Source organism: Lithobates pipiens, unplaced genomic scaffold, assembly GCF_037356315.1.
Source record: "Lithobates pipiens isolate NorthernLeopardFrog02 unplaced genomic scaffold, aLitPip1_a1.2 Scaffold_19, whole genome shotgun sequence".
Taxonomy (NCBI): domain Eukaryota; kingdom Metazoa; phylum Chordata; class Amphibia; order Anura; family Ranidae; genus Lithobates; species Lithobates pipiens.
The window spans coordinates 464,313,578-464,333,489 of record NW_027507764.1 but is presented as its reverse complement, the minus strand read 5'-3'; the positions used below and the strand labels follow the sequence as shown (position 1 = coordinate 464,333,489).

Genomic DNA, 19,912 nt, shown 5'->3' with positions numbered 1-19,912 from the left:
ATGGCCGTTGGTTTTCGGCCACCCCCTCTGGATCGCTCCTGGCCAATGAGAAGCTTCCTCCCCTGTGTATTGTTTACACAGGAAGGAGGAAGTGATGTCATTCTCCTCGGGGCGGTCTTTTTGACCGGACTACGAGGAGAAGAGTAAAAGTAAGTGTGCACCAACACTACACTGACATGTAGGTACACACAGGCACACAAACCCCCCCCCGATCCCCCCCTCCCCCCCCAGTCACAGTGTCACTGATTGCATTGATCATTTCTTTACTGATCAATGCATTCAGTGTCAGTTGTGACAGTAAAAACTGTCAGGACAGTTAGTGTTAGGTCCAGGGTAGCCCCCTATCACCCCCCAATAAAGATTTAACCCCCTGATTGCCCCTAGAGTTAACCCTTTCACCCCCTTTTGCCAGTGTCACTAAGCGATCATTTTTCTGATCGCTGCATGTGTCGCTAGGTAGCTAGTTATTTTTTTAGGTTCACCGCCAGGTTTTTATATCGCTAGGTACCCCGATATACTACCCAATAATGGTTTTAACCCCCTGATTGCCGCTAGTTAACCCTTTCACCCCCTTTTGCCAGTGTCACTAAGCGATCGTTTTTCTGATCGCTGCATTAGTGTCGCTACAGTCGCTAGGTAGCTAGTTATTTTTTTAGGTTCACCGCCAGGTTTTTATAGCGCTAGGTACCCCGATATACTACCCAATAATGGTTTTAACCCCCTGATTTCCGCTAGTTAACCCTTTCACCCCCTTTTGCCAGTGTCACTAAGCGATAATTTTTCTGAACGCTGCATCAGTGTCGCTAGTGTCGCTAGGTAGCTAGTTATTTTTTTAGGTTCACCGCCAGGTTTTTATAGCGCTAGGTACCCCGATATACTACCCAATAATGGTTTTAACCCCCTGATTGCTGCTAGTTAACCCTTTCACCCCCTTTCACCAGCGATCACAGTATAAGTGTCACTGGTGACGCTGGTTAGCCAGTTAGTTATTTAGGTTCCCCGTCAGGTTTTTATATAGCGCCAGGGACCCCCATATACTACCTAATAAAAATTTGAACCCCCTGATTGCTCCTAGTTAACCCTTTCACCACTGATCACCGTATAAGTGTTACGGGTGACTCTGGTTAGTTTGTTTTTTATAGCATCAGGGCACCCACCATTTATTACCCAATAAAGGTTTAACCCCCTGATCACCCGGCGGGTGATATCAATTAGGTTTTAGGGTCAGGGTCTGCGTCGCCCCAGGCAGCGCTAGGTTAGTGCCAGTACCGCTAACACCCACACACAAAGCATACACCTCCCGTAGTGGTATAGAATCTGAACAGATCAATATCTGATCTGATCAGATCTATACTAGCGTCCCCAGCAGTTTAGGGTTCCAAAAAAACACATTGTTAGCGGGATCAGCCCAAATACCTGCTGGCACCTGCGTTTTGCCCCTCTGCCCAGCCCACCCAAGTGCAGTATCGATCGATCACTGTCACTTACAAAACACTAAACACATAACTGCAGCGATCGCAGAGTCAGGCCTGATCCCTGCCATCGCTAACAGGTTTTTTGGTAGCATTTTATATTCAAATCCGGAAGGCAGTGCTTGGTTTTCGGGGTCCCGTACGTGGCTAGGCTCCCAAAAAGTCCCCCACATGTGGTATCCCCGTACTCGGAAGAAGCAGCAGAATTTATTTTGGGGTGTAATTTGACTTCTGCCCATAGCATGTGTGAGCAATATATCATTTAGTGACAACTTTGTGCAAAAAAAAAAAAAGTTTGTAATATTCCCGCAACTTTTGGCAAAATATAAAATATTCCATGGACTCAACATGCCTCTCAGTAAATAGCTTGGGGTGTCTACTTTCCAAAATGGGGTCATTTGGGGGGGTTTTGTGCTATTTTGGCATTTTATGGACTTCGAAACTGTGATAGGTAGTGAGGAGTTAAATCAAAAATTTGCACCCTTAGAAATCCTGAAGGTGGTGATTGGTTTTCGGGGTGCCGTGCGCGACTAGACTCCCAAAAAGTCCCACACATGTGGTATCCCCGTACTCAGGAGAAGCAGCAGAATGTATTTTGGGGTGTCATTTCACATATGCCCATAGCATGTGTGAGCAATATATCATTTAGTGACAACTTGGTGCAAAAAAAAAAAAGTTTGTAATATTCCCGCAACTTGTGGCAAAATATAAAATATTCCATGGACTCAACATGCCTCTCAGTAAATAGCTTGGGGTGTCTACTTTCCAAAATGGGGTCATTTTGGGGGGTTTTGTGCTATTTTGGCATTTTATGGCCTTCGAAACTGTGATAGGTAGTGAGGAGTTAAATCAAAAATTTGCACCCTTAGAAATCCTGAAGGTGGTGATTGGTTTTCGGGGTGCCGTGCGCGACTAGACTCCCAAAAAGTCCCACACATGTGGTATCCCCATACTCGGGAGAAGTAGCGGAATATATTTTGGGGTGCAATTCCACATATAACCATGGCATGTGTGAGCAATATATCATTTAGTGACAACTTTTTGTAAAAAAAAATTTTTTTATTTTTTTTGTCATTATTCAATCCCTTAGGACAAAAAAAATAAATATTCAATGGGCTCAACATACCCATCAGCAATTTCCTTGGGGTGTCTACTTTCCAAAATGGGGTCATTTGGGGGGATTTGTACTGCCCTGCCATTTTAGCACCTCAAGAAATGAGATCGGCAGTCATAAATTAAAAGCTGTGTAAATTCCAGAAAATGTACTCTAGTTTGTAGACGCTATAACTTTTGCGCAAACCAAAAAATATACGCTTATTGACATTTTTTTTACTAAAGACATGTGGCTGAATAAATTTTGCCCTCAATGTATGACTAAAATTTAGTTTATTCGATTTTTCTTATAACAAAAAGAAGAAAATATCTTTTTTTTTCAAAATTTTCGCTCTTTTTCCATTTATATCGCAAAAAAAAAAAAATCGCAGAGGCAATCAAATACCATCAAAAGAAAGCTCTATTTGTGGGAAGACAAGGACGCAAATTTCGTTTGGGTGCAATATTGCATGACCGCGCAATTACCAGTTAAAGCAGCGCAGTGCGAAATTGCAAAAAGACCTCTGGTCCTTAAGGTATTTATTGGTCCGGAGCTGAAGTGGTTAAAACGTCAGGGTAGACAGACAGTACAATTAAAATTCAATACAGGAGGAATCAGAGGTCCCCGTTCATTAGAGTTTACAATCTAGAAGGGAGGGTCAACTTAAAAGTATAACTAAGGGCAAGACATTTTTTTTTTTTTTGGATAGAGTGGAGAGGGAATTCAACAGTTGTCGGTTTATCAGTATCGTTAACAGTGAAAGTTAAAGAAAGTCACACATTTTGGGTTGTCCCCAGAAAACAAATAAAAGGTAAATCTTCCAATGGGGACACTGGTTCTGGTGGCCTGGAGATCCCCAAAGAATCCCCTTAATTTGCAGGGCTTTCCTCTCACTTCCTGTTTAGCTTTGGCACAGGACGTGAAGGAAAATATCTACAATGGGACACATATGGGGGGGGGGGGTTGGGAAGAATCTGAAGGGTTAAAACCCTCCCTTACTCTATCCAAAATTTAAATAAAAAAAGCTTTGCCTATAGTACTATTTCACATTTGGATACACTGAGCATGTGGTTAAAGCTATACTCTAGCCACCCTTTCCTTCATTTTAAATTAAACAAGGCAATATTACAAAGATAAAGTTTAATTTCATATGCATTGTAGGACTACTGCCCTAAAAGTACACAATATTGTCCTACCTCTCCTCCATTGATAAAATCCAAGACAAAAAACAGTTTGTCTGATGTCTGGAATGAGTAATGGAGATGAACCAAGAATGGGTGCTTCACATTTTTCAGAAGAACATTTCTCTCTGCCATGATGTGTTTTTGCTGAAAGAATATGTAGAAATGTTGAAAAGAATTTAGCTGCTGACTTAGGTTATCTTCACTAAAAAAAACACAAATTTTACAATAATCAGTGGGTTCAACAACAAAGGCAGATACAGAAATATTGACTTTCCTGTATAAACTGAGCTTAGCCACCCCCACCCAATCCCTATTGGTCCTTTGTGATGGATGTCCTCCCTGACCAGTATGAAGTCTTGGCGAATTTGAGGTGGGAGGGCCAAGCTTATCTGGGAGTTGCAAATAACTTCAGCAGCCTATATCTCATTATCTACTGAATTTCTTCTTATACATGTTGTTTCATCAAATGCTCAGTTTGCCATGGTTGTGAGCATACGTTATGTTCTGATTTGTAGGTTAAATAAAATCCAGTAATATTCTTTATGCTCCACTATTATCATATCACTGACTTGTGGCCCTACACCTGAATATAGAAATGTGCACATTAACTCACAGGGCCAGCACAAACAATAGAAAACACAGGGCACAAAAGCCTAGAGAATTATCCATAGCAATTTATTCAACAGTAAAAGACAAAAAATATACTCACAAAACTCATGTGAATGACAGCGTTGTATAATCCAGAAACCAAGAGCCAGCCCACCTAAGAACTTCTCAGGGTCGAATGGATAGCACCAACTAACGTGTCTGGGGGGACAATTGCACTCTTTGTTTTCTATTGTTTGTGCAACTACAAGATTCCCCTGATATTAAGAGGGCTGCAATGACTGGATCATCCAGTTTGGGTTGCTTGGAGGTTACATTTTAGAAGTATTGTGTGTACTGCTTCTCTGGGAGTTCTTGACACTGTGGTGTCAAGAGTACATTTTTCACAGGGCCAGCATTCAAAGAGTACAAAGAGGGCAGCAAATTGTGGTTTAAGGTGTTGGAGGCAAATGTACTGTGCGCAACTTTCCATATGTGTCGGAAGAGAATGCCATGGCCAATTATAATGAATAGTTGTGAGTACATTACTATTACTATACTGAGCACGGGAAATCAGCCACCAGCACCTGTGGTAATACACATCCATGGATGTGCTTGTACACCCTTATCCAGGCATTATGGAAAATGTTTATGCGCAAGTAATGATTCTGTGAATTAGAAGTGCTCATTCTCAATCTCAGCTCAACTCCTAGGCAGCTGAATAGTCACAAGCAATGAATTAAGTGACTTTACAAAGCAGATTTACTGCTGTACATAGATATAAGGAACTATCTTTCACTTACAATATGTGGTTATGAGGACATACTGGAAATGTTTGCTGTGGGGAAATTCTTGATACACAACTGCCAGGGCTGTCCTTATGAATAGTAATTCCTTATAAAAAGCCTATTGTGGTCACTGAACAAATAGGTGAAAGGGGCAAAAAAAAACAAAAAAAACAAAACAAAAAAAAACCAATATGATATGAAGTACTCTCTCGCATTTAAGGACAGCCCTAGTTACAAATACATACAATACATGATTTCCCAAATGCAACTTTTAAAATGTCATCCAGATTTAAATACTTAATGTGTAGTTTTTCCATCCGTGAACATGCAGTCATGATCTGGCTTATACCGTATTTATCGGTGTATAACATGCACTTTTCCCCCCGTTAAAATCAGGTGAAAATCGTGGGTGCATGTTATACGCCAATCCCCGCCGATTGTGATGAGAGGAGCGAGCGGAAGCCGAGATACACAATGCCGAGTGTACTTCGGCTAGACTCGGCTCCTCTCGCAGTCCCGCCCCTGACTGTGAGCAGAGCCGAGCCTAGCCGAAGTACACTCGGCTTTGTGTATGTCGGCAGCGCTCGCTCCTCTCCTCCAATCACCGCCAATTTTAAATGACACAGGGCTGCAAGGACACTGGGAAGGCTGCAGATGGACCCTGGGAAGGCTGCAATGATGGACAAGGCTGCAGCTGGACACTGAGAAGGCTGCATTGATGGGCATTTAAAAGTAATTTGTTTTCTTTAAACTTCCCTCCTAAAAGTTTTTTTCCTTAAAATTGCCTCCTTAACTTGGGGTGCGTGTTATACGCCGATAAATACGGTATGTGGAAATGACCAAAGAAGCTGGATACATTCGCTAATCACAAATACCCTGCTACACACTCCAAGGTGCTATTTTTTATGGTTAAAGTAATTTATCACACATAAACCTTAGTAGATACAACACAAAATAAATAAATATAGCTACCTCTTTCTTGTTAAGGATAATCTTCTTCTGTAACACCTTCACTGCATAATAACGGCCATCATGCTTCCCTCTTGTAAGAACAACCTACAATATTAGTAAAGATTAATGTTTAAAACCTCAGCTTGATCACACAGATTATAGTGAGACCTACAGCTCCACAACAAGTGGACAGTGACATGTTTATAAGCAGTTCTCACCTTTCCAAAGCTCCCTTTTCCAATCAGTTTGAGGTATTCAAAGTCTGAAGGCTTTGCACTATAAAAGGACAAATGTACACAATATTTGTACATGTTTGAGACCCCTGAAATACATTTGTAGCATATATTTTTTGTTTTAACATACACTCAAACACTTAAGGCATATACAGGCAGTCCCCGGATTATGGACAAGGATCCGTAGGTTTGTTCTTAGGTTTGAATTTCTATGTAAGTTGGAACACATACATTTTTTAAGTGCAACTCCAGCCAAAACATTTTTTTTTTTAGTTTTGGATAGCATAGGGAAGGGTTAACTGGTCATGCAGTGATGTAGGATTGCTGACCAGTCTATCAGACAGTAGCTGCCAGCATGCGGGGAGCTGCAAGATGGCCGCCTGGAGGTTTCCGGCACAAGAATGACATCACGCTGCCATTGTTCCTAAGTACAAGTGTAAGTTGGATGTTTGTAACTCAGGGATTGCCTGCAACACCTAAAGCATACATTTGAGTGATTATTGCAGTGTGTTACTTTAAAGCGGAGTTCCACCCAAAAGTGGAACTTCTGCTCATCTGTCCCCCCCCCTCCGGTGCCACATTTGGCTGTCTCTCCCCCCCCCCCCCCAACTTCCAGAAAGACTGTGCCACAGCGCCATCCCACAGAAGGTCGTCCCCCCTCCTCCTTCCTCCGCCACCGTGCCAGTTAGAAAGCGCAGCATGCTTTGCGCATGCACAGTAGGAAACCAGCTGTTTCCCTTAGTGGAGATGGCGGCGGCACCACCTGACAGGCGGCCTGAAAATCGGCTGGGGTGCCAACATCGCGGGCTCACTGTACAGGCAAGTGTCCATATATTTAAAATAAGCATCTACAGAATTAGTAGCTGCTGACTTTACATTTTTTTTCCCCAGGCAGAACACCGCTTTGAAGTGGAACTTCACTCAAAAAGTGAAATGTTGCTCATTCTCTCCATCCACCCAGCCTGTAACTGAGTTGCAGATTTTTTTGGGGGGAGAAATTGAAGTACCATTTCTGGTCAGTACATGCTCCCACTTCCTCAATCTTTGTCTAGGCAAGGATGATGTTGCTTTTCCCACTCTCCTTTCCGTCCACAGGCCCCTGGCATATGTTTCATGTCCCAGGAGGCTGCAGGACCAGTCTCCTTGTGCCACATGATCTTGGGCATGTGCAGTGGGGAGCTGGAATCAATTAATTAGTAAGTCACAACCATCTGCCAAATCAAAGATGGTAGGCAATCATAAGAATTGGATGCATGAAGACAGCACTGGAATTCATGGACTGGTAAATAGCTGACTGTTACATTTTTACAAGCTTCCTCTTTCATTTTTATTTTATTTATTATACATACAGTGTATAGATCATGCATTTGATATTAGTTATAAGCCACATGGTTTTCAATGTGTTGGCAAAATCATAGAGCTGCATTATTAAGAAGGGGCAGTAAAGTCGGCCATATTCAAACCATGTATGGGCAGGCTAAATCGACCAACATGGGTACAACCAGCCTGTCGGATTTTACATGCGATTATTGCTAGCGACTGAAGCTAGCAATAATCACCTTGGGAAGCTGTCCAAGGCGGGAAAACTCAACGGCTTCACGGGATCGATTCCCCTGTCAGAACTGTCTGTGTTGATGGAGGAATCAAGAGATTTTCTTTCCTGCAACCACAATCACTCTGCCTCTGGCCAGCCTATGACACAACCATTATGGAGCAAACTAGAAAGAAAAGCTTGTTTATGTAAAGCTCACCATAGATATATTAAATTCAGCAGGAAATGGGCAAATTTTGATCCATGTGTGGCCGCTCACGCTCGACAGAAGTCGATCTAACAGTATTTTACAATGGGCTTGTTGGAAAAATGTTCAGTGGCTGGAGCTGCTGATTAAGATCAGTGTGTTCAGACAGCAGAGTATCATACAATCAGAATACAATATCTCAGAAGGGAGTGATCCTTCATCTACTCTGCTTGCATGGACGGAGGAATCCATAAAAAAATTTTTTTTTTTCGTGCAGCCCTCTGGCTGAAATGAAAAAATAAATAAATAAATGATACATTTCTGGCCAGCCTAATGAGCAAATGTGGTTGCTAGCATGTACATCCACACAGACAATCATTTTTATGTTATATTGGCCTATTTTTTTTCAACAATTAGTAAATTTTGCAAAAAAACAACAAAACTGACCATATTGTGTTCTGTAATCTTTCAATAAACGCTAAACAAAAAAAAAATAGAAACTTACTGAGGGTTTCCAGAGGGCCCAAGGTTGACATTTTGTGATGGTGAACCATTCTGTTAAAGAAAACAAGTACTCTATAAGACACAGTACCTCATTTTTTCTGAGCAGCTACTAACATTGACTCAAGGCAATGAACCAATAACACTATCCAGAATTATTGTAATGTTGAGCTAAATCAGAAAATCAACTCCATTTACATCTAAAGTCAGATTTACCATTGGGTATAGAAGTAAGAGCATGCATATGGAAAAGGCAAAAAATTGGCTTTTCCTTGTATAGTCATGGTCCATTCAGGGAAAAGCTACATGTTAACAACTACTCATTCCACAGAGCTGATGACGCTCTCCCTGCCACCATGTGACATTGGGTCAGGGTGCCTGAATGGTAAAATCACCCAGCACCAGTACCATCATCTGGTTCACATCCACCCTGTATCTGAGAATGTAGAACACATTTTTTTTGTTTCTGGTGGCTGAATAGTGTGGCAGACGTAAAAAGAAAGGTGAGCATGAGCAGCAGTTGTGTAGTCCTGTTGCATTGCCCTGCATGGGAAAAAGCACAAATTATCTTTAAGAGACAGAAAGGGCACTTTTCTTGTGGGTCACAGGGCTCCACTTATCTTTGCTCTGCTGTGACCCAGAGCTATTAGCTGCTATCAGCTGATATCACAGAACTCCAGACTCTGGAAGGATCCACTCAGCTCCCAACTGACAGCGGGTTTTAGCTCTCAGTGTGCGTCTGAGCTGCCATCTGCACCCTCCCACTCTCAAGCCTGGTACATCAAGTATGCGCTGGAGCATACTTGATGCAAAACGCGTTGGAGGCGTGGCCTGGTCAGAGTCCAGGCTGAGGTTTCCACTCTATTCACCTCGCGGGATACCTAGTTGTATGGCATTCAGGGGTTACCCCTTTTCCTCTTGATTCATGTATGGCTAGATTAATACAGAATGCCTTCTAACAGTTAAAAACAATCCTGCAGATCTGTAAGTTTCTTTCTCACAACCTATGTTTTATCTAACAATAGATTAAAAAAAATAAAAACTATAATGGTATTTGGTCAATTTTATTTTCCTTGTTCTTTTATTTTTGGATTTGTAAACAGTCACTTTATGTGTTACTTGGGCTGAACCCCCCCCCCCCCCCCCCCCTTTGGTACACGGTCTACCCATGACAATCAGCTGTTGAAGCCTGGAAGTTCAGTTGGCAGTAGAGGCTCTGGCACGTGAAAGTTGAAAGACAGTGTGCAACAGTAAGACAAGAAGCGCTTTAAGCGTGTTTTTGGATAGAATAGGGAAAGGTTAAAACCCATCAGTTTACTTTTTGCTCGCTTTGTCACACTGGGATATTTCCCTTCATATCCTGTCCTGGAGATGCAGCAGGAAGTGAAGGAAATATACATAACGTAAGGGAAATCCCCCTCTTAGACAGTTAATTTTAAAACAGGTGTCCCCAATGAAAGGCTTCCCGACACTGCTTGGTCTGGTAACAACTCTAAGATTTTGGATTTCCCATCAATTCACCAGGACAGACAGAGGGTAATCCTATGTAGCAAGGACACAGAGAGTAATAAAACCCAACAGTGGTTCTAATCTTTCCATATTCTATCCAAAATGAAAAAAAAAAGGTTTTTTTTACTACAAATACACTGTAATCTTAACTTGGACAGTTCTATTATCTGCACAGATTTAATGCAAAGCACAGATGAAAAGCAGTACCTTGCTTTTTTGTCTAACTTTGTCCTAATGGTAACTTTGGACCAATACCTTCCACATGGTATGACTTCTATTGTAAATAACAACTTGTGCTATTAAGGTATGTAAATAATAGTGTTAATTTTAATGTGAAATTTTCAATTTAAATTTAGTCGTAATCTTAACTAAAATGCCATTTTAGTTTTAGTCTTATTTTAGTCATCTGAATTGTCTTAGTTGTATTTTAGTCAACTAAAATCTCCAGTAAATTTTAGTCAACTAAAATCAAATGGGTTTAGTTAAATTGCAATGCATCATTTAAGCATTTATCTAGAATGGCTAAACTCATTATATACTCCGAGAGTAAAAATCGAACAACATGTTATTATTTCTGGCATTAAGGTTTAAACATGCACTACAGACACAGATTTAACCGTTGTGAAATATAACATCTTTATAAATAAAACCAAGTTTCATAAAAAAAATATTGCTTTTTGACAAACAGAAGTGCAACTTTAAAATATAAAAAAAAAAAAAATCCAAAAAAACTGTAAACTCTATTGGCTGTAATGTCATTGCACATATTACCTGAATAGGTATTACCGACATTGAAAATTGAGGAAAAAAAAATAATAAGAAAAGCCTTTTTCTTCATTTTCTTTCTTTTAGCAGCTTAGTAGATGCCCCCCAACTTATTTTTATATGGTAGTGCAGTGTTAATCTTGATGTCAAACTTCTTCTATTCAGTTTTAGTCTTTTGACTAAAATGCCCTATTAGTTTTAGTTGTATTTTAGTCATCTGAATTGTTTTAATCATATTTTAGTTGACAAAAATAGTGATAATTTAGACGACAAAAAGATTCTCATCTACAAAATTAACAACAAGCTTAGCAACAAAGTAAAGTGACAAAAGCTGCCAGGAATATATATGTATGTATGTATGTGTGTGTGTATATATATATATATATATATATATATATATATATATATATATATATATATATATATATATATATATATATATACACACACACACATACACACACACCTTTTTTTTTTTTTGCCTCATAGAAAACTTTCTACAAAAGCCACCAAGCATTCACTTTATTATTTATCCTGCGAGTAAAAATTATGATTTTTTTTGCAGCTCACCTCTTATACAGACATAATTTTTTACAAATTTTCTCTTAGGCAGAAATGAAACTCACAATATCCTGAGCTTCAGGGTCAGTGCCTACAACTTACTTCCCATAATCTCTCAGAAACAGAAATAAGAAAAAAAACTCTTTCATGTGAGAAACAGTCTATGCGAGTGCAACTGAAATCGCATGCAAAAAGGAGGAACGGTTTGATTCTGACTTGGCAACACTGTGTCCTTAGGAAACAACTGTTTTGTAATAACCTCAATATGTAAAAAAAAAAAAAAATACAAAAAAAAAAAAAAAAGGGAAAATAAGTGTGTGGATAAAGACCTAAAGTGTGTCCAGATGGATACGCATGTATACAGTCATGTGGGTGTCATGGGTTGAGAGCTTTATTTACCTTCTGATCTGCCCTTTCATCTTCATCCTCTGAGGGATCGGACTGGCGTCTGCTGCTGTCCAGCTTTAAGAATGCCTGGACGTCAGGGCTATAATAAACAATAGCACAATGTGGCTTTAGATTCTCAAATTACTGTATGTTCACACGCCTGTGCTTTAGGTTGAACACAAACTTTATGTAGTTATCAGATGTCTTTGTACATATGTATCATGTTAAAATGGTTACAACAGTGCTGTATCTCATGAAGTACCTGTGACAGACTTGGATTCCACGCCTGGACCGAACATGGAGCCTCAACGTCTGACCAAGATGAAGGCCCACCTCTGTCACTCAAATGTCAAAGACCGACTAAAGGCAGCCTTTGTAATGCTCTGTCTCTTCCACCAGAAGACAGACTCGCCTACCTGCAATCTTCTATTAAATGTACACCGATTTGCACATGCACAGCTCATTGTGTATCCCCATGCACATGCATGGGATCACATCTACTGCCGGATATTTAGGAGGCCCAAAACCGACACCTAGAAGAAGCCTGGGGAGAAGATGACAGAGGCTGGAGAGGGATGTAGCTGTTGCTTCACTGGAAGGTGGAGGGGAGTTTAGTTCTGCTTTGTGTTGGCTCTGGCATTTGATACTTGAATGACAGTGGGTAGCGCTTAATTCTGACATTGCTAGAAGTTGAGGCCCAGTGCACAGTCTGGGCCAAGGATCCTGGGTACTTTACTGGAATCCAGGGATTAGTAACTGCAGACACCACATGTACTTCAGTGCTCTTTCTACCTTAGAAATGTTTTAGGCCAGGTAAGTAAATATTTACTGAAGATAAGATCAGTCAGTTGCATGCTAAAAACGCTATTGCAAAAACGTTGAAAGACTCACTGCAAAGCTACTGGCCTTTATTATAATGTTATTTTAACGTCCAGTGTGCATGGAGCCTTAAGATCAGCCACTACCGCCACACAGAAAGGTCTAGGCCAGTAAGGTTTAGTTTTATTGTGTTTTGACCCATATTTTGCATAACCTTTATTTTTTAATTTTCTTTCCATGCTATTGGTTTAGATACAAGATACATATTGTTGTGATTTCTATATACTGCTATGGGTATTAAAGAATGCATTTTTGCAGTATAAATGATAGCATATACAGCTCTTAAAGTGGTTGTAAACCCTTACAAACGACTTTGACCTACAGGTAAGCCTAGATTAAGGCTTACCTGTAGGTCCAAGAAATATCTCCTAAACCTATATGGTTTAGGAGATATTTGCCCGAAAACAGGCACCGCTGTCTACGGCGCATGCGCCGTAGACAGCGGCACGCAGGCGCACTGAGCGCGGCATTCTCAGCGACGGAGCTGCCGTGCGTGTCGGCTCCCGTGCGAATGCGGGGGAGTGACGTCATCGCGGCTTCGCCGAATGACAGCGGCGGAGCTGCGAGACCCCACCAACAAGATGGATGCGGCGGACTACAGGGGACAGCAGCGACTTCGCTGGCTCCTGTGTCAGGTAAGTGACACATAATGGGCTACTATGCGATGCATAGTAGTCCATTATGCTTTGCCTTTGCAGGGAATGAAAGAGGAAGTAAACTCATCAGGGTTTACTTCCTCTTTAAACACTCCATGTCAGTGGTGGTGTGAACTACACACAGACTTGGATTCAGTTTCCCAATATTCTACAGTTTACCTGAGCACATATGAGAAAGTTGTAGGACAATACCTCTTAGCCCTTGTACACACGGTAGGAAATTCCGACAGAAAATGCCCGATCGGACCTTGTTGTCGGATAATCCGACCGTGTGTGGGCTCCATTTGACTGTTTCCGTCGGAATGTCCGACCAACAAAGCTTGAGAGCTGGATATAAAATTTTCCAACAAGATGGGTTTGTCCGATTGTTTGTGGAGAATTCCGATCGGAAAAAGTGCCACGCATGCTCAGATCAAAATTACGAGACCAAAGCTATTGGCTACTAGCCACAACGTAGTCCCGTCGTAATGAACAAATGTCATCACGTTCTGAACGATCAGATTTTCTGACAACTTTGTCCTACTGTGTGTATGCAACACCAGTTTTGGACGCAATCCGTCTGAAAAAATCAGACGGATTTTGTTGTTGGAATGTCCGACCGTGTGTACAAGGGCAAAGGCCTCCTAATAGGTCACCAACTTCATTGGCCATTTAAAAAATAAAAATAAAATAGATACATTCTAGAAGCCAAAGAAGCCAGGGAATGAGTAAACAGATGAATGAAAAGTGTGCTCACGCATTGTCGTGTGGAGTCGAAGAAGCACCATGTGATGTAACTTTATCTCACATGACATGACCAGTAGGAAGTGACCTTCTCTCCAGGACACACACACAGACAATTTGCCATAGTGACAGAAAACACAGCCCTAAACTGCAATGCTAGCCTGGAAATACTAACTCCCACACAAAATTAAGAGAGTCTGGATGGGAGGACATGTAGCAAGACAAAAAAGATATACAGAGAATTGAATTTTAACACAATTGTTATATGCACACAGCTTTTGCCTGCAGTAGAGGTACTTTGTATAAATATTTGGAGATTACATCCTGCCTGGGCATCTATTTAAAGCCAAATTTCTAAATATTTGCTGCTGTGATCTGACTTTCATTTAAAGGGTGGCTACACTCATTCTCCATGACACGACTGTAAGTAAAATCATAGCCACCCTCTCCTCACTCTCAAGATGGACCAGGGACTACGGGTAGTGTAATGTGCATAGAGTAGTGCACATGACCAAAACTAATGTGCACTACTTACTTCAAACAAACAGAAATGAGAGGTAAAACTGGCTCTTTATGAACAATCTGAAATGTGCTTTGTGGGTGGCCCGGTCAGCAGTAAATACCCCATGTAATCAAAATTGAAGATTCATTAGCCCATGCTATATACAGTAGCATCAATGGAGGGACCTGTTCAATTTTTTTTCATTCAGTCTGCAGGTTGAATAAATGAAAATAAATCTATCAGTGTATGGCCATCTTTGCAGTAGAGAGGTTATTGGAAGTCTTGGCACTTCCTCACTGCTCTGCCAATGCCCTGACCTCATGATGTTGACACCTACTATCTCCTGATAGAGCCCACCTTCTGTTTATTGTCTTGTAAAAAGCCTAGGCTTATGACATCATGCACAGCTCTCCCTCACTCGCCTGAGAGTTTTCGAGGAAGGGAGGGGGGATGAGCCATAAGAGGGTCAGTGAGAGCTGCAGGGCTGGAGGTGTGCCTCTGTGTGTCTGTAAATCCAGGAACTGAACAGGCAGCAGCTTCAGCTGCCCACAGTTAAAATGGTTGCAACCAGACTCAGTGGAGGGAGATTTCTGCAGCATATTTGGCAAGTACAAAATCACAGCACATATATAAAATAATATGCAAAGTGGTTGGAGGGAAGCTTCAGAATGGCAAAGATGCTATTACAAATTATGTGCGAAAACTCCAGTTCCTCTTTAACATTATCACATAACAGAACCCTGAGGAAAGAGAAATGTAAACCGACACAGGGATCTGTGTTTGATAATCTTACGGTTATTTACCAGAGCTGAACAATGTGTGCTAGCAACAGGGTGAAGAATAAATAATAAGAGCCTAAATAAAATCCTTTCATAGGTAAGCCTGCACATTTATAATATTGTATGACTTATTGGTACTATCTTTGCAAAAGTCACATGTTTTCTCACAAGCAAGCCATAAATTATACAATTTTCTTTCCTTAAATCCCAGGTTGAATGAAAGAAAATCACTTGATTCCCCCATCAGCACAGTCAGTGTTGATGGGGGAATCCCTTCCACGACACTATTGTATTCTGACAGCAGAACACAGTCATTAGAATACAATGATTGCTTCTAGGAGCTATAGCCACAAGCTGTAAATCGCACAAAGTAAACCCGACAGGATAGTATAACAACCAGCCTGCCCATAGATGGATCGAAATTTGGCCAGTTCCTGCTGAATCAACCAAACTTTGATCCATCTATGGCCAGCCTAATGAACGGAAGCTTGACCATATACATCCCATCCTTTGGAACTCCCTACCCCAAGCTGTCCGACTGTCCCCTAATCTATCCATCTTTAGACGATCCCTGAAAAACCATTCTCTTTAAGGAAGCCTATCCTTCTTCTAACTAACACTGTTTTACTTCCTCCATCAGCTCATTCCCCACAGCTATTACCTTTTTTATCAACTGACCCTTCCTTTTTAGATTGTAATTTCTAATGAGCAGGGCCCTCTGATTCCTCTTGAATCAAATTGTAATGCAACTGTGGTGTCTGCCTTTATTTTGTTAAGCGCTGCGTAGACTGTTGGCACTATATAAAATCTGTATAATAATAATCCATCATCCTGTGCTACATAAAGCCACATTATTAAATCCCACATCACTTTGGTGTCATTTGATGATATCTTATGTTTATGAATGACTGGTCTACCCATCTTGGTGCTCATTTGCTGGGCTTTAGGTGGATTTTACAATTAAATTGTAGCATATGTAAAACCACTAAGCAACCTTTTCACTCCTTTGTTATCTCTCACCTTGACTATTTTAACTCCCTCCTCAGTGGCCTACCTCTTCACAGGCTGTCCTCTCTTCAGCCTATCATAAATGCTGCTGCCAGACTCACCCACCTTACCAACCATTTAGTGTCCATCACCCCTCTCTTCCAATCCCTTCCCATTGCCCAACAAATAAAATTCAAAACAGTAATAGCATACAAAGCCATTTACAACTCTGCCCCGAGCTACATCACCAAACTTGTCTCCAAATATAACCCAAACCATCCTCTCCGCTCCTTCCAAGACCTGCTCTCTGGCTCCCTTGTTTCCTCCTGCCATGCTCATCTTCAGAACCTCTCCAGAGCCACTCCCATTCTCTGGAACTCCCTACCCCAATCTGTCTAGCTATCTCCTACTCCGTACACAGTTAGGCAATTTTTCCTGTCTATCCTGTCTTCAGCTAAAAACCAAATCTTCTATTTCTCCCATCAGTTCATCCCTCACAGTTATTACCTTGTGATCCACCAGCCTCCCTATTAGATTGTAAGCTCCCAGGAGCAAGGCCCTCCTAACCCTCTTGTATTGAATTGTATTGTTGCTGTATTGTCTCCCTTTATATTGTAAGGTCCTGAGAAAACAGTTGGCGCTATATAAATCATGTATAATAATAATATAATAATATGTGGACATCTTCAAGCCACTCTTAGAGTACAGGAAGGTTTCTACAATTGTACCAGTTTTCCCTAAATTCTCCCAACTCACTATAGAAACAAAGGAAAACCCAGACAAATTGCCAGTGCACCTCAAGAACTTTCCTTCCTTCACATAGCTCATTATTCTCTGCTCTTTCACTCCTACTACTGAATATAGGAAAGCAACTCACGATGACCAGAAAAAAGTAGTAATGGAAGCAAAGAAAATCATCTTTATACCTGTAAAGGGCTTAATTAAACATGCAGGAAAATATTAGCAAAATAGAGTCACCCATTGTACCCAACAAAACACATCTTTTAGATGTGACCTCAATTAGAATCATTGATATAGGATGTGGCACGTTGCACAACATCATTGTTCTTTGTATTGCCCTCCTAATTTAGCCTACTAGCCCTACAATGTAATAAAACACTAAAACTTCAAATAGGCCTAATTACTTTTTGGAACTTTTATCAATATCTGAAAAAGTAAACGAGTCAGAATATAATGATACTCACTATAAATAGGAGTCCCAATCCATCTTAGATCATGTCATACTGCAAGAAAGGCAAAGCATGTCCCCTAATCAGAGTCTAAATTTCCAGTGTCTTTGGTATGTCTGTAACTGAAGATGTTCTGAATGAGACAATCGCTCCCACTAGCCTGAGTTTTATGATCTCTGGCCACACATCCCCCATCCTTCAAGGGAGGGAGAAGCACTGATAAAATCAGATTAGGTTTACACACTCCATAGGCAGAAGGACTTCCCAAACTGGTTCACTTTCAGCCTTTGTTCATGCTAAATTAAGACAACTTAAATGTGCTATGCTTACTGTGTAAATATTACATTGTTCTGAGTCGTTATTGATACTGGGCAGAATTTAAGTGGTACTAGGCTAAAACAATCGAGTAGTAGGAGACAAGTCAAATCTCACCTGTAGATATTTTACCAATAAACACCTGAAAAAGTCCAAAAACGACTGTATATCGCAAGTATGTGGGTCACAATGTGTCTTTGTAGTGTATGTTTGCATTGCTTTTTATCTGCAAAACCAATGATGAACCTGCAATGAAAGTCACTTAAAGCTTTTCTTCTAAAGTAAAATTGAACTCAAAAAGTGAAGATTTTCTATGGTACAGGAAATATGTAGAAATGTTGATTACGTCTAACCAATAAACTGAAAACTGTACCTTTTGTCTTGACTTCATCTTAAAAAAATGATAGTTCACTTCCTGATATGTGAGGGTGCCTAGGTACAAGGGTTGGCACCAGCGTGAGGCTGTTTTGCCTTAGGGCACCGGGATTGGGGTGGGGGGGGAGTAAAATCCGAATCCCCAGCCACCTGCTGGGGATTCCGGTTTTAAGACACCTGTCCTCCTGTCAATGCTGCGCCCCCTGGAGCAGGTACCAGCTCAGCTGTAGACCGTAAGATTCTTAATTTTAAAGGCACCATTACGTCTTTCATGCTGCACCACACCACATAACGGGTGAGTAGTGGGAGAACGGTGAAGGGCAGTAAAATGCACCTTGGCCTGTGTGCACCGGCCCTGCTAGGTACTCCTGTTCCTACAGCCTCATAACTGTATATCTGCAGTGTGAGATCCAAGGTACTATGATTCTGACGCTATTAAAAGCAGTTTATTTTATAGTTTATTAAATAGAGGCCAGCCCTTGTCATGGGAACAAATTTTTTTGTGGTACCCATATAAGGACAATTTCCATTACCTGAACATAGACAACCATTGGCCCAGCCTGAGCTTTCATCCTCCTCTTCTTGGGTCCCCCGCTGGTGCTCCTTGCTCCTCCCTTCTGCCCCCAGAAGCTTGCTATGGGGGCAACCAAGTAGGTTTGCTCCCGAGCCGCTGCTCTGTGTCCAGTCACACACAGAGCCGTAACTTGGGCCGCCCACCACACCTCATTGGCTCCATGGCTGTGATTGTCTGTCTCAGCCAATGAGGACCGAGAGTTCCCAGAGAGCCAAGGCGCTCATGCACATCGACGGATTGCAATGGGGCTCAGGGAAGTATGGGGGGGGCGGCTGCTGCACAGAGAAGGTTTTTTACCTTCATGCAAGGTAAACAACCTTGAGCCTTTAGAACCACTTTAACTACGGATTAATTTATTAAAGGCAAATAGACTGTTTACTTTGCAAGAGAGGTTTCCCAGAGCTTAGTGAATGAGGTGAAGCTCCGACGACTTCTAGCATCCAGTCATGTGCAAGCAAAAATGCTGTTTTTTTTTCCTTGCATGTAATTAGGTATTTTTTGCAAAGTAAAATGTCACAACATCCACTAAGCTCTGGGGAAAATTCCCTTGCGCAGTGTAACTTTCCATGCAAAGAGAAAAGTCCATTTGCCTTTCGTAAATGAATCCCTATATGGGACAAACAGAAAACTTTTCCAAGACAGAACCTGAGTATTACGTGCCATTTCTAATTGCAGAGTAATATGTATGTAAAGCATTTTTTATTTTTTTTTGATAGAGTAGGAAGAGTTAAAACCCTTGTCGAGTTTCTTTTTGCTGCATGTGTTCCACTAAGGATATTTCCCTTCCTTCTCATTCTGCAGAGACAACAGGAAAAAGGAGGAAATCTCTCCAAAGTGAATAGAATTCTCATTTTAGATAGTAATCATAGGAACAGGGACTTGGGGAATAGATTGAGAAGGACCTCCAAGGTAGTTTTCTCAGAAATACTACCTGTGCCTCGAGCCACACCAGAGAGGCAGTAGGTGCTTAGGGGACTGAACAAGTGGCTGAGGAACTGGTGTAGGAAAGAGGGATTCGGGTTCCTGGAGAACTGGGCTGAATTCTCAGTCAGTTACCGGCTCTTTAGTAAGAACGGGCTGCACCTTAATAGGGATGATGCAGCCCTATTGGGAAGAAAGAAGGCAACAAAGTTTGAGGGTCTTTTAAACTAGGTGTTTGGGGGG

At 41.3% G+C, this 19,912-nt stretch overlaps 1 protein-coding gene across 5 annotated transcripts in view; it reads right to left on the bottom strand.

The window, feature by feature from the left end:
- SGK3 (serum/glucocorticoid regulated kinase family member 3) overlaps nt 1-19,912 on the bottom strand; it is a 140,011-nt gene that overhangs the window by 19,141 nt on the left and 100,958 nt on the right. For 4 of the 5 annotated variants that reach the window (XM_077492822.1, XM_077492821.1, XM_077492824.1 and 1 more), the window contains 5 exons: nt 11,781-11,868; nt 8,551-8,600; nt 6,292-6,349; nt 6,095-6,178; nt 3,762-3,893 (listed from right to left, as the gene is read on the bottom strand). In XM_077492822.1, coding sequence (XP_077348948.1) covers nt 3,762-3,893; nt 6,095-6,178; nt 6,292-6,349; nt 8,551-8,600; nt 11,781-11,868 — 412 coding nt within the window. Of the gene's footprint in view, nt 1-3,761; nt 3,894-6,094; nt 6,179-6,291; nt 6,350-8,550; nt 8,601-11,780; nt 11,869-17,499; nt 17,603-19,912 lie in introns of those variants that run through there. The other variant, XM_077492825.1, reaches the window with a different exon arrangement.